General features: G+C 40.6%; 1 protein-coding gene across 11 annotated transcripts in view; it reads left to right on the forward strand.

Annotated features, from left to right (window-relative positions):
• Window positions 1-14,973, forward strand: part of MYBPC1 (myosin binding protein C1) — a 94,634-nt gene that overhangs the window by 43,768 nt on the left and 35,893 nt on the right. For all 11 annotated transcript variants that reach the window (XM_033163286.1, XM_033163285.1, XM_033163277.1 and 8 more), the window contains 7 exons: window positions 1,908-1,964; window positions 7,995-8,164; window positions 9,277-9,409; window positions 10,794-10,918; window positions 11,942-12,047; window positions 13,835-14,001; window positions 14,641-14,803. In XM_033163286.1, coding sequence (XP_033019177.1) covers window positions 1,908-1,964; window positions 7,995-8,164; window positions 9,277-9,409; window positions 10,794-10,918; window positions 11,942-12,047; window positions 13,835-14,001; window positions 14,641-14,803 — 921 coding nt within the window. The remainder of the gene's footprint in view (window positions 1-1,907; window positions 1,965-7,994; window positions 8,165-9,276; window positions 9,410-10,793; window positions 10,919-11,941; window positions 12,048-13,834; window positions 14,002-14,640; window positions 14,804-14,973) is intronic.

The raw sequence follows: 14,973 nt of genomic DNA on the forward strand, positions 1-14,973 counted from the left end.
CCCATCGCGGGGATTCAAACCACCGACCTTCTGATCAGCAAGCCCTAGGCTCTGTGGTTTAACCTACAGCACCATCCGCGTCCCAAAAACATCAGTAGAGACGTCATAAAATAGTAGGTCATTCCCTATTATTTTATTGATATTTTAAAGTCTTTTCCATCTGCTGAAAGATGAGAAGACCGGGAGCCTGGCAAATCACTGACAAGATCTAAGCGTATGTCACTCTAAATGTATTGATGCCCTAGTTATTTTAAAAGTTTCTGGTTAAATATTATTTCTCCTGTATGTTAATGCTTTCCACTGTACTAATAAATTAATATTACAGCATCAGACCCTAGGTAACTACAGAAAGCCAGTTGAGCACCTGAATTTCTTGGGGGTCAGTATCAACCACTATCCACCCTGTTCAGCTAACATCCATCCTCCCCCTCTCAAATTGGGTTCTGTTCCAGGATATCCCAAATCCTGATTTCAAAATAAATGAGACAAATCAAGTAACTTAGCTCATTTGCTCTCCTTCCAAGATTAATTTTAGAGAACTTGATGCTTGTTTTGTTTTAGCAAAGGAAGGGGTGACAAATGGGAATGGAGGGAAGGAACAGAATAGAGATAGGGGTTAGACGGGCAGTAGCGTTCAGGGGAAAGAAAAGTACTGGTATAGCTATGGGACAGAAAAAGAGTATTGTGCAGGCCACTGTTGCCCCATTCCCTGACTGAAAACCCTTCCCAGCTCTTGTTTTCTTTCTTCATTAGTCAGTGGCCCTGTTCCTACATAATGATAAGCCATGGTTTGTTCAATGAATGATACATCATCTCACCAATGAGCAAGCCAGCCATAGCTTGGTTTGTTTTCCAGCTGCTCTAGATTTGTGCCTTTGTAGTTTTGAAGAGCATCTGGGATGGGGTGGTCAAACAAACTATGGTTAAGCAGGCTGTCGTATTCAGACACAATGTCAAACAAACGTTAAAATTGTTTGTAAGCCAACAACAAACCATGTCTTCACATTGTGGTTTGTTGCCATCTCAACTAGGGTGCTGAGCTGGGTTTGAACAAACTACACCTTGGCTGAACAAAGCATGATGTAGAACCATATCCAAGCCAGGCTACTATCTACATTTTTCCACTTATTATGCTACCAGACTAAAATGAGGCTAGGAATCTTCTACTTAACCTGCTCTCCTCTCCCCAAAGATTAGATTATCAGGATGCCAATGCCCAGGGAATTCTTAAGTCTCTGCAAAATATATTAAGCCCTGTCTATAAGTATTGCAATTATATTGTTATTTCTCAACATTCTAGAAAGAAATCCACATTTTTAAACCCACCCCATCATGACTCTGTCTCATCTTTAACACCATACAATACACTGTGTGCACACAATGGATAGGATCTCCAAATTTTCCCCTTGCTGACAAGTTTAAATGAAACTTTACTACTGGATATTTTTACATGGTTGTGCATTGTTCTATGCAGCATAAACAACAATGCACATCTTTGTTTCACATATGCAACTGAGTTCAGCACAAGCTCTTTGTTTTGTTTTGTTTTAGCAGGCACTTGGTAGACATAAAAAAACACAAAGCTCTTTGTGCCGACTCTGTCTGAAACACATTTGTGTTACGGGAACACAAATTTAGGCAAATTTGCAGATTTACAAGAATTTGCCTGAACAAGTGTCACAAGTGCAATACAAACCTTTGTGTTCATTTTTCACAAGTGCTTGTTAATGGGAGTTGTAAATCCTGTGAAAAAGAATACAAGTTTGTGTTGATGTGATCTTCTTACTTGCGTGTCTCTATATTTATTGCGTTCGTAGGGCATCTAGAGTGTATGCAATGTGTGTTTTCCAACTCTCTGGGTGTTAAACAAAGGTGTGATATTGATTTTTTTTTTTTATTAATAACAGCGGTGAAGGACAAGAGGATGCAGGAGAACTTGACTTTAGTGGTCTCCTGAAACGTAGGTGAGAACCAAGCAATGAAGTGAGAAGGTGTGGATTGGAAATGGGTTAGGCTTGCACAACAGAAAGCGTCAGGTGTAAACCCCCCCCCCAAAAAAAATGTTACCATCCTTTCCCTTTGATTGATGTTTATAAACTTTTAATTCTTAAGGAACAAAATTTGCTGAGAGTTAAGCCAACTCTGTTAGCATGTTGACAAGAAACCACAAAAGTCTTACGATACTGTACACTTTCTTAGGGCTGTTGCCCCATATTGTGACTTAATGACATAGGAGTGTCTCAGAAAAGCATTCCTGTGTCACTAAATTATATCATGGGATGAGGTCATACTGGCAGGTGTCAGTACTGTATATTGGTGTTCGTTTTGTGCCTGCATGTTTCCCCCACCCCTGTCCTATCTAGGGATGAGAAATTCAGACAATTGATCTTTGTGCTACACCCACCCACCCCCATAAATAAAGAGGAAGGAAAGAAAGAAAAGAAAGAAAGAAAAGAAAAGAAAACCATAACAAAACTGAACTCTGGAACACTTGTTTTCAAAGCATGCAGACCACAGATGTACTGCAGCTTTTTTGGCTCTTGAACTCACCCTCCTTCTGCTAAGGAATGATGTGAAATGATTTACTGAGCTCCGATAATGCATGCATTCATTATGTGTCTGAAAAACACATATGCTGTGGGCTCTTAAAATGGGAAGGCTAGGAAGCAACTTGCTGGGTGGAATCTGATAGTGTATTATAAAACTGGAAACATTTCAGAGGGCACATGGAAGCATTTTTTGAAATTCAAAATAATCCAAGAAGCTGTTAGCTGCGCTTTAAATCCCCAGATATGAATAACAATATGAGCAAGTGTTCAGACATTTGCTTGTCCTTTATATGTGGTTTCAGTTTTCAGTACCCTGTTCTAGTCATGAGGCTTCAAGAACAATTCTGCCCATTTTAGGTTACAAGACTGAGGCCCTGTTCAGACTTATCAACCAGAGCTATATTTGTGTTGTGAGAAGCAGGCACACTTAGGACCAAGTTTTGCAGATGCATGGAATTTGCCCTACCACCTTTTGAGATAGCATCTTGGTAAAAGTTTCTATATTTCTATTTCCATCCACCTTTCCCTTAAGGAGCTTAGAACAGCACACATGACCCTCCCCACTACCCACTTCATCCTCACAACAGCCCTGTTGGATAGGTTAGGATGAGAGTAGCCATTCCAAGGTCACCCAATAAACTTTGTGGCTGAGGAGGGATTTGAACCTGGATCTCCACAGTCTTTGTCCAACACTCCCAACCACTATGCCATACTAAACTTATAAATAGGTGACAGGGACGCCATGCTTCTTGCTGGGTCACCAGGGCTTAGGAGGTCACCCTATTGTCACTTTATCATAATTCCTGAAATTATCATTTTCTTCCATTTTAAAAGAGCCCTAGTGTGAATTCACTAGGCAATCCAGGATCCTGCTATAGCCAAGGTGGCCTGGGAGAAATCTCACATGGCTCTGGCAGTTTCTCTAGGGAAAAGGCTATGCTTAATGAAATAATTATCAAGCTTATTGAGTAGGGGGGGAATCAAATTGTCACAAGATTGGACCAGAATAACTTTATTCATTGAGCAAGAGCAGGGAAAATGCAGGCAGCTTTTTTTAGATGGATAAAATTCACTAAATTGTCCATTAATATATCATTTACATCAGGTGGAATCAAAATTAATTTCCGAATGATTTAACCAATGATTTAATTGCAAAGGATGCTGGAAGGTTATGTCTTACATTTATTTCTCATGTTTCTTCCATGGAATTCAAGGAATCATAGAGTGAGTTCCCAGGTCTATCATGCAGGCACCACTGACTAGAGTCAAGGCTCTCTTCTCCAATAACTGCCTTTGCAGTGAAGATCGGGCTCACCCATGCCTGTATTTAGTTTCAGAAGAAACAAGATATATAATTGCACACTGGGGTTTCAATGCGATTTTAGTTTGGCTTCAGCAACATGGGTTTTCAAAACATGTACTGACCATGTTTCAAAAGTTGATCCAAGTAAATGCTTAGATGTTATTTGAACAACAACAGAACTTTTTTAAAAAAATCTATTTCATGCTTGCCATATCTCTATTTTCTCTTCCCTAACTAGGATCCTCAGTTTGACATGCACTCACTGTAATATTTATATTAATACTAATAGATATATCTATATCTACATATGGAAATACATTGGCTTGGTTTGATTTTCCATTGATGTTTCCTACTAATATTCAGCTCGTGTGTGAAAAGGTTTTAGTGAATTTGGCAATAGTGTGGAATTATCAGTATTATTGCTATATTAATTTTGTTGTGTTGTATATGGATATATATGTGTGCATGCATATAGATGTATAGAGATGTAACTCTTGAGTGGATAATGGGCAAATCAGACTTTCAGTACAATCTGATTACTTTATTTCATAGCTAAGGTTAGAATCATGTTTATTATAATAGGTTTTCATATCCTGCTGCACATACAGTATAGTTAAGTTATACATAACTGCATTACACCTAACTGCTTTAAGAAAACGTAACTGGGAAGGATTCAGTGAATGAGTCCCACTTGTGAAAGCCACTACTGCAACATGGCTTTCCCCCTTTCTCATCTCCCATGCCCCACCACCCAAAAATTGGCTTTCCGGGGGTGTTCAGGAGAACTCCCAGAAGAGCACATGGAAGGAAGGGGAGTAAGGATCATTCTGTCTGGCAAGGTAAAAATCTTAGTCTGATGGAACAATTCCCATAGTGCTACTTAAAGGTAAAGGTAAAGGGACCCCTGACAATTAGGTTCAGTCGTGTCCGACTCTGGGGTTGCGGCACTCATCTTGCTTTCTTGGCCGAGGGAGCCGGCGTACAGCTTCCGAGTCATGTGGCCAGCATGACAAAGCCACTTCTGGCGAACCAGAGCAGCGCACGGAAACGCCATTTACCTTCCCGCCAGAGCGGTACCTATTTATCTACTTGCACTTTGACGTGCTTTCGAACTGCTAGGTGGGCAGGAGCTGTGACCGAGCAACGGGAGGTCACCCCGTCACGGGGATTCGAACCGCTGACTTTCTGATCAGCAAGCCCTGGGCTCTGTGGTTTAACCCACAGCGCCACCCACATCCCTTAGTGCTACTTAAACTCCTCCTCATTGATTTGCTTCTTGTCATGCTAAACTTTATTTCATCGGCTGTAGTGAAGGCACTTAATTTTTCATCAGTAAACCCTTTAGGAAAAATCTGAATACTCATATTATACATGCTGACTCTGCAGATTTTAGGTTGAAATACACTGGAATATATAAACTGCTTAAGCCTCTTGAATGACATTGACTTCAGCTCAAATCAATTTACATGGATGGATGTCAGATTTACATTGCAGCTTATGTTAGCATCCAGCAGCCAAATAGTTAAAACACATGACTGCATTCCTGAAGGCTGAGAGTTTGTCTTACATCTAATGACCAGGTGCAATGCATCTAAACTGTCAATGGTACGCTAATCCATTCAATCGCAGTGACAGCTGGACCTGGGCCTGTCATTCCCTAAAACAATAAGTTTCAGAAAGTGGCTTGATTTAACTGCTTGGATGTAATGAACTTTCATTTCTGCAAAAACAAAGTGAAATATTTAACAATACATTCACTAAAATGGGATAAAAGATCCACAAAGAATAGGATAGATAGGATAAATTAGATGCAACAAAAGAACCATATTGATGAAAGGTGGCATTGCAGCCTGTTTCTGCAGGATCTGTAAGTCCTGCCTTGTATCTGTTAAGCTGTGTTTTTATATTTTTATTGGATGTTCTTAATTGGTTTGAATGTAAGTCACTTAGGGTCACTCTTTGAGAAAAGTGACTAACAACAACATGTCTCATGCCCATTATCCACTCAGCCATTTCATCCTCAGGACAAAGTTTGTTTGCTCAAGGATTTGTTCTTCAAGGTAAATGAAGAGGGTGGATGAGTATTTCTTATAATGGGTTGAAAATCAGGACGCACCAATCCTCATTCTCAACAACTGCCTAATGAATGTTAAAGGGGAACATTCTCATCTTGGTTCCTGTTGATGCATGTGCAACTGAGAGGAGTTGCCACAGCTAGGATGGCCAGCCTATTAAAATGAGAATTCATCCCCTTAATGCATGTCAGCTTTTGGATATGTTTGCATTTTTACATGACCTTTGGAAAGGTAGAATCTCATTGACACAGCAGTATTTTGCAGTAAGTAGTCGACCTTTGTAAACTGTAAGCATGAAAAAAGTGAAATAAGAGGCCGTATCATAAAGCCACACACATAATATGAACAGTGTGTATTCTCTTATAGACTCTTAAAATGATATTGTTAATGCAATAAAACCCATTCGCAAGCTGTGATTCATATCAGTACATTACCGGGTATATGAACATTTTGCTAGGATCGACAAAAAATAGCCAAGGATCTTTATAAAATGTTACTATAAGGCAAAGTTCTCCTCCTCACCCCAGTAATTTAATTTAGTGGTTCCATTTCTTTAAATGAAAAAGACACTGCCTTAATAATAATAATAATTTTATTATTGTTAATGTTTACTGCTACAGAATTAAATTCAGTCTAATTAAGACACAGATTCAATATATTCCATGTGGTAGTCTCACCATAATGTTATCATTCATTTTCACATTATTAACATTGCTTTTGTATTGGATCGGAGATAAATAATTCATTTGAGAATGGTGCTCTGTGTAGAGCAGCCAGTTCAGGTGAAAATGACAGGTGACATTACCAATCATGGCAACCTTTTCACAGTGAGAAAATTATCCTTCACCAACCTGGTATCCTCCAGATGTTTTGGAGTGCAACTTCCAGACAGCATGGGAGCTGTAGTAACCTCAAGTGATTTCATCTGACCACTTCCTCTTTATGCCAAGAGGATTTTTCAAGCCTTCTGTAGTGAAATTACATGGTTTGTGTAGTGGGGTATAACCTTGAAGGAATAGGACACACTGGTCTTCGTTAACAAATTTCTGGGAGCACTTAAAAATCTGACCAAGTGGCAGGCAAGTCTCATATTAAAACTGTCTATGTCTACTCTCCTTGTAGATTCCCCCATTGCTATTGCAAAAATTATTTTGATGGGGGGGAAGACTAGTTATTGTTTAAGGAAAGAAACATTGGTGCCTCTGCAACTTGTTGTCCTAAGCTACCAGATAATTTTTACAATTTTTTTTTTTGAGACAATGGGTATGTTCACACATCATGGCAAACCATGGTTAATAGTTCCAGTGAACATGCAGATCACTCTCAATTTGCTCCTCTCCACAAGTGGGAGCAACAAACCACAAACCATAGATTAATGTTACATATGAACTGGGGATCATGAACTGAAGTTAATGTTTGTGCTTGGATTACCACGCTCCCTGGTTTGGATTTAACACTAACTCAGGGACCCTATTTCCTGTTTCCACTTGCTAGTGGGGAGGAGAAAAGCAGGAGCAATCAGCCTGTTCACAGTAAGCTGCTACCCTGACATGCCAATATTTCTTAATAATCAGACAAACTTTAATAGTAAAATTCTCAAAATGCCTCCTGTGTTTATGGCCTGACCCAATAGGCTACTTCCTGATAATCCTGGGCCTTAAAAAAATTATATTTTTCAAAATACATCTCACAGTTTTCTTTCCATCAGTTGAAGCCCACACATGGATAAACAATAGATTGGTGCAGAAGTCCAGTTTCTTTCAGGTGAAATCTCACAGGTTTGAATTCAAAAGTCTAACTCAAGATCTGTAAAATGTTCCCCACTGAAGACAGGGGTAAGTATAGATCCTGCTACTTCTCTCCCCTTCTTGGATAAGGACGTTTGATTGCACAACCAACCTTGTTAGCTCAGGCATGCCCTTAAGCCTTTGACTTAAATCACTAGTCTTATCTAAAAAAGCAACATATCCCACTGGGAGTTGAATTCACGTGTGTCCTCTTCATGACTTTCTGACACATCTTTTCTTTTTCTCTCTCCTTTCCTCCCCCATCTCTTATTCTGATCAGGGAGGTTAAGCAGCAGGAGCCTGAGGAGCCTGATGTAGATGTGTGGGAGATCCTGAAGAGTGCGAGCCCCAATGACTATGAGAAAATTGCCTTTCAGTATGGAATCACTGACCTGAGGGGCATGCTGAAACGTCTGAAGCGCACCCGCAGGGAAGAAAAGAAAAGTGCAGGTAGGGGAAGCAAGGGGAACCTGTTTCACACCTGCCTAGGAATGCAAGTGACACTTTTCCTCCTAAAAGGCTCTTGCAGACAGGAATTGGTCTTGCAGCCCTCATAACAAGGTCTCTAATTCTTTCCGAAAGAGAGCCATTCTCTTTTTAACAATTGAGCCATGTGAAGAATTCACACACACACACACACACACACACACAGGCTTTGCACTGGCTGGGTCCATGGAGGACCCAACCATTTAATGAGCAGACCAGCGAGGATAACCTTTGGTTCACTCTGATCTAATGACACACCTCCCCATTCCCCCGTGCTGCTTTCTGATTGGCCGTGAGTGTAGATTGGCTAGTGCCGCCATGGTACAAGCTGACCCCAACTGGCCAAATGATGCTCGCAATGCTACTTCTCGCTACTCCTCACCCTGCCGTGGGCACAAGGGGGGCTCCATGACAGCAAGGAGCCAGGAGCCTCAAAGGAATTTGTTATATTTTTAATAGGTGAGACATATGAAGAGTTTTGCCAAGTATGGCTTCATTCCTCACTGGGGAAACCAGGCTTGTTAAATTATCTTCCTGTTGCCTGTTATGGTAACTAGGCTTCATGGTCTGCAAAGCTACAGTACAGTTTTGGGGGGGTCAGACAACTCAGAATTTGTGTTTATTTTAACTCCAGGATTCGAGAGCAGATAACACATTTTAAAAACAGCAATATACCATTTGTATCACCTTAAGCAGAATGGCTGATTATTCCATATTTTTTTAGGGCTCATCCAAATGGGTATCACCATTAGTTCACTATTGTCCATATGACAATCTCTTCCAAATCACTGCCTTCCCACACTTTCTCTGACCTCAGTCTGGTTTGTGTCATGCCAGGGATGCTCCAAAATGGAGTGTGAAGAAATATGGATTGAGGGGGATGAAAGTGTGGGAAGTCTGTGATACGAAGGAGAATGTCGTCTGGACAATGGAGGTATGGGAATCTTACAATCCACATTGAACAACAGTATGAAGGAGCCTTTAGACATTGTAAAGTTTCATGACAGAGTATTGTATGTGATTCCACATATTTTCTGTCTGTGTGGCTCCAATTTAACATTTTTATCACCCAACAGCTTTTGCTAAGATTCTGGATCCTGCATATCAAGTGGATAAAGGAGGTAGAGTAAGATTTTCAGTGGAGCTGGCTGACCCAACGGTGGAACTCAAGTGGTATAGAAATGGGCAAGAAATACGTCCAAGTGGAAAGTAAGTATTCCCATAAACCCAGCTTTAAACAATGTTTCATATTCAGTTCTTATAACCTTAATGAAGAGAACTGGGAGTTTTATTGCAGGTGTATCCTGCAGTATGATGTTGACATAAACTGTCAAGTGTATAAATTGCAAACTTGTATATCCATGTCTGTTATATATTGACAAGCAGAGCCTGTGGGAGGGTGGTGTGGCAGATGGATGAGATGCTTCTGAGGACTGGATGTGTCCAGGAACTCTCTCCACCCCTGCCATTGCCAGCCACTCTGAACAATGAGCCCCCCTAGGACAGAAAGGAAGAAAAGTCATGAGGAGGAGTTTAGGTCACTGGAGTAGAGTCTGTGCTCATAATCGTTGCCTGCTTCCCCAGGTCTGTACATTCTCTCAAGAAGCCAGATAACTGAAGATACTACTTTGCGTTTTTCGGGCCACCAAGCAGCTGTTAGATGCTAATGAGCTTTGGTCATTACTGACCTGAAACCAATGTGAACCCGTGACCTCAAGGTGAAAGGCTCCATATCTCATTACCTATCCCTTGAGCCATCTGGCCTACCAGTAATGTTGGCTCCTTTGCCCCAGCTATTATTGTACTTTTTGAAAAAATGACAAGAGTGCTAGAATGAAACCTGGGCTCCTGTTACAGGTTATTTCCATCTTCACTGATCTAGGGTTTCAGAGACTGCTCTGTTTGGGCCTCTTTAACTTTGTGTTTGCAATAATCCTTCCCCAGCTTCCTATAAATAATGTATTCTGATAGTTTTAGGACCATATACATTTAACATACAGGTGTTAAAATGCAAAAGGAATAACTGTGGGGTGGAGGGGCGACGACTGATAACTATTAATAATTGCAATAGGTCTTGGGGGAAATCTCTCTTCTGAAACTTTTTGCTTTTTGGTGTGTGTGTGTCAATTCCCTGTTAACACTTGTGGAGGGCTTTCCTCAAATCTGTAGCAGGAAAGGAAATGGTTAAATTCCACACCACCACTAGCAGCAATGGTTACAACCCTACCATAAGCTTAGGCTATTTGCTATTATTATTATTATTATTATTATTATTATTATTATTAACACCACCTCTATGCATCCCAAAAACAGTTTTTTTCTGGGTAGCTTACAGATAAAATAACCATTAAAATGCAATAATGATCATAGAACAATAAAAGCGGCATGCAAATTTCATTATAAAAAAATCAATACAAAAAAATTCATGGCAGAAAGTATAGACAGGTAAGAGAAATACGTGGCATCTTTTTAAGACATCCTGTTGCATAAGTTCTTCCTCTATACTACCCTTCTATTAGATCAACAGAACACTGTACAATTCCTAGAAACCTGGCCATAATTCCACGTTTGCTGTTTTGCCATTTTCCTACAGATACATATTTGAGCACAAAGGTAATGAGAGAATCTTATTTGTCAACAACTGCATGCTCACAGATGATGCCCGTTATCATGTGACTGCTGGCGATGAGAAATGTTCCACAGAACTCTTTGTAAGAGGTAAGCAAGATTACAAAGTTTCTGTCAGTTTCTCTGCTAATATGAAATAGCACAGTTTTGTTGTTTATTTGTTCTACATGGGGATGACAATTCAAATAGATGAAATGAGCCACCTGCCCTTGCTATGGCTTAACTACAGCCATGGGTGCCCAGCTACACCCTGGAATATGCGAGGAAGGAAGACCAAGGCCAAACAGAGTTTCCCCTTCTCATTTGCTCTTCCATTCCCATGACCTTTCCACTGCCACCAGGTGGAAGTCTTTGTTTTCCCCTGGTTGCCATCACCAAACAGCTTAAGATCACTTGGGTCTCCGGTAGGCAGTGTGGGGTTTGTCTCTGAAAGGTCAGGTGTATAAAACTGCAGATAAAGAGACCATACAGCTTTAAAAACTATTATGAGGTGGGGGTGGGGTTTAACATCTGAATATAGTTTACACACACAACAATCCCAAAAGAGCTAAAGGGTGATGAAGTTAAAACGGGATAAACATATCCAGCTCGTCTTATCTAAATGAATTCTTACTTGCTAAAATTCTGTTAGGCAAAATTATTTCAGTAAGAGTTCTTCCCTCTTCTCTCTATGCCTCACAGAGGCTCACTTTTTAAAATTATTATTATAACAGGTTGTAGAATCAGGGAGCTGGAAGAAAAATGAACTCTGCAGACAAATAAGTGCATGTAGTCTGAAAGAAAGAAAATGGGGTGGGGGGAGAGAAGGGAACTTTCCCCCTACCTGCACTGTTTTGATGTACTGGTGCAATATCCTAGGTCAGCTGATAGTGACTGCACAATGCCATGCGGGGTTTTTTAAAATATATTTTCCAGTCTAAGTCCATCAGATTTTCACCACTCTTATGTTCTTCTTTGCTCAGATCATAAGACTTAGGGCTCCCATAATGCTCCAGTACCAGCTGGTGTGAGATGTGGAAACTTGGTCTTGCAGATTCAAAGGAGGTTGCAATGTACAAAACCATCTGATGTTATGATTTTAAAACAGAGTGTTCTTTGTTCCTCTCCCCTCAGAACCCCCAGTGATTGTGACCAAAGGCTTAGAAGATACCAATGCTTATATTGGTGACAAAATAGAATTATCAGTTGAAGTGTCTGAAGATGATGCAAATGTGAAATGGTAAGCCACCTACATCCTTCTTTAATTAATATTTTTTTTGTGGAGGGGGGGCAATCCTGCTGAGATTAGTTGTGGCTAATGTAACAAGTTAGTCATACCCAATTTAAGTTCCATTGCTTTAAACCAGGCATGGCCATGTTTAGCTAGATTTGACTTTTGTTAGCCTAAAATGAAGTGCCTCTCAGTATAAGGGTGTGTTATACAATTTATCCTGCTGCATTTTTGAATGTACTGGCTGGGGCTCATGGGAGTTGTAGTCCAGAGTATGTGGAGGGCACCATGTTGGGAAAGGTCGACTGCTTTAAGAAGCAATTCAGGGGTAGCCAGTGTGGCACCCTCCAGATGTTGGGTCTACAACCCCCAACATCCCCAACCATTGGCCATGATGATGGAGGCCAATGAGAGTTGATCCAACAACATCCAGTGGGCTCGTTAGCTACCCCTGCAGTAGTTAGCGGCAATTCACTAGAGCCACATATGAATATTTCATAAGGTTGTGAATTTTTCACAGAGGAACAGCAGCCAATGAGGGGAGATGTAAACTGCCATGCAATTTACTAATTTTAGATGTTCCAAAGGGCAGACATGGCAGTTTAGCAGCTTTGGATCATGTGCAAATGTCAACATGTGCACATGAAGTTTTGTACAAGCAAAGGTTTATGCAAGGAGCATCCCCTGGCATTGAAAAAATAAGGTTTCCCTTGTTCAGGTCAACTTCAATTTCAGTGAAGATTGTGTCCAGGTACACCTAAACCCTAAGAGAAATGGATTTGGACAAATCATATTGCTGAATTCAGTTGGGCAAAATATAACAAAAAAGCTACCCAAGAGCCAGTCAACAACAACAACATAGTAAGAGGACGAAAGTGTAGGTGTTCGTGATTGCTCCATATCTTTGCTGAGTGACCACAGCCATACCCATCAACTTTTTGATTGCCACTCATGGCTTGTTCAGCTTGATCAGATTTTAAAATGGCATGGAGCTGCCCCTTGATGATAAATCTCCATTAAAAAAATGAAGATTGAAGCTAAAAAAAAACCTCACCCTGATCATTGAGGAACAAAGTTGCAACTATGTTCAATTTACTGAGCTTGTAGGACAGAGATGTCTTTAATAATAAACTAGTACCAGTGTAATGAGACAACCCTTTCACATGATGATTATCACATGGGGGGAGGGATTCTGCCACAGAGATAAACATTATTTGTGATCAATGAAAAGCTAATTGCAATAAAAATCAAAACAGAACATCTCATAAATAAAAATAAAAATAAAATCTTTGTGTGTGTGTGTGTGTGTGTGAGAGAGAGAGAGAGTGAGAGAGAGAGAGAGAGAGAGAGAGAGAGAGAGAGAGAGAGAGAATATGAATATTGTGAAAGCGGCAACTTATATTTTTAATGGGGAACCTCTTTATGGAAATATTTGCTTTTGTCTTAACAGCCCTACCATTAGGGACAGTTGGGACAGGGAACAGTAGCAGCAGAAGCAAGGTGCTGGAGGACAGAGTTCTATGTTGCACACGACCTGCCCTGTGTCCCCTGAGTGAGCCTCCTGCTCTCAGGTGTGCTGTCCTATTTCCACTATTAAAGTAAGATCCCACTGCCAGTCCGATGGGCTTCTGGCAAGTGGAACGGCACAGGTAGCCTTGTCCTTTGTCTCAGAAGAATGTCTTGCAAATCTACCAGAAACCAGAAAGTTTTTCCGGGGCGTATTTCCAAGCAGGAAAGATTGTAAGTTCTTATCAGCAGACAGTCACCTTTTTGTTTTGGTTGTTGTCCCTGAACAGGTTTAAAAATGGTGTGGAGCTGCCTCTTGATAGTAAATCTCGATACAAAGTGAAGGTTGAGGGTAAAAAACACACTCTAATCATTGAGGAAGGAACCAAATCTGACAATGCAACTTATTCAGTGATGACAACGGGAGGACAATCATGTTGTAAACTAAAAGTTGGCTGTAAGTGTGTGGGGGGTGGGGTGGGGTATGGTGTTCTAGTTGTGCTAGAAATTGTACGTGTGATGCCTCCTAGTTCTACTCAGCATACACATGCGGACAAGCAAGTGAAAGTGTCCTTTTAAGCAACTACTAGGGAACATGAACATTGTACTAATTTTTTTGATATTACTCTCTAAGCCATTATTTGCATGCTTATACCTTTTATGCTGTTAACTGAGAATTCAGTTATGGACAGCACTGCTAATAGGCACTGCTTCTAACTAGACAATACGTTAATTGCATAAATGCAGTCAATGTACATATTTGTTCTATACATAGCAGCCTCAGGAGGACTGTGGAGCTGGGGAGAAGTTAGGGGAGAACCTAACAAAAATTGCCTATCTGAATCGGCTATTTGTGGTTGCTACTTACAAAACAAAAACATGCATGTTAATTGTATTCAGGCAATTAATTCTATTCATGTCTTGCTTGACCTTAATACAAAACTTGGTAGGTTCTTAGATGCACATTGGAGCTCACAGTGTGAATGTACACAGTAGCTTCCTGTGGTCCAGATATGCTCCAGTTCAGCACCGCTGACATAAACACATCATGATGAACTGCTGCAAAAAAAAATATTCTCATTTCTCTATTTCCAAGTGAGGCCACTTAAGATACTACATCCATTGGAAGACCAGACTGTGAGGCTTGGCAAAGAGCTCTCCCTGAAATGTGAGATCTCTGAGAATGTAGAAGGGAAGTGGTACAAAAATGGACAGCTTCTCCAACCCAGTGACCGCATTAAGATATATCACAAAGGAAGGTAGGCATGCAAAACAGTAATCATTGAAGATCAGGGTTAAAAATCACCTGGAGCCATTCCTTTACTACAGGTAGGCAGGGTTGCCATATGTCTGGCAGGTATTCAGCCCTCGTAAGCAGCGGAGGGGGGTCGCCGAAATGTCTGGGGAAACTTAAAAAAAGCTCAACAAC

This window comes from Lacerta agilis, chromosome 10 (assembly GCF_009819535.1).
Source record: "Lacerta agilis isolate rLacAgi1 chromosome 10, rLacAgi1.pri, whole genome shotgun sequence".
NCBI classification, from domain to species: Eukaryota; Metazoa; Chordata; class Lepidosauria; order Squamata; family Lacertidae; genus Lacerta; species Lacerta agilis.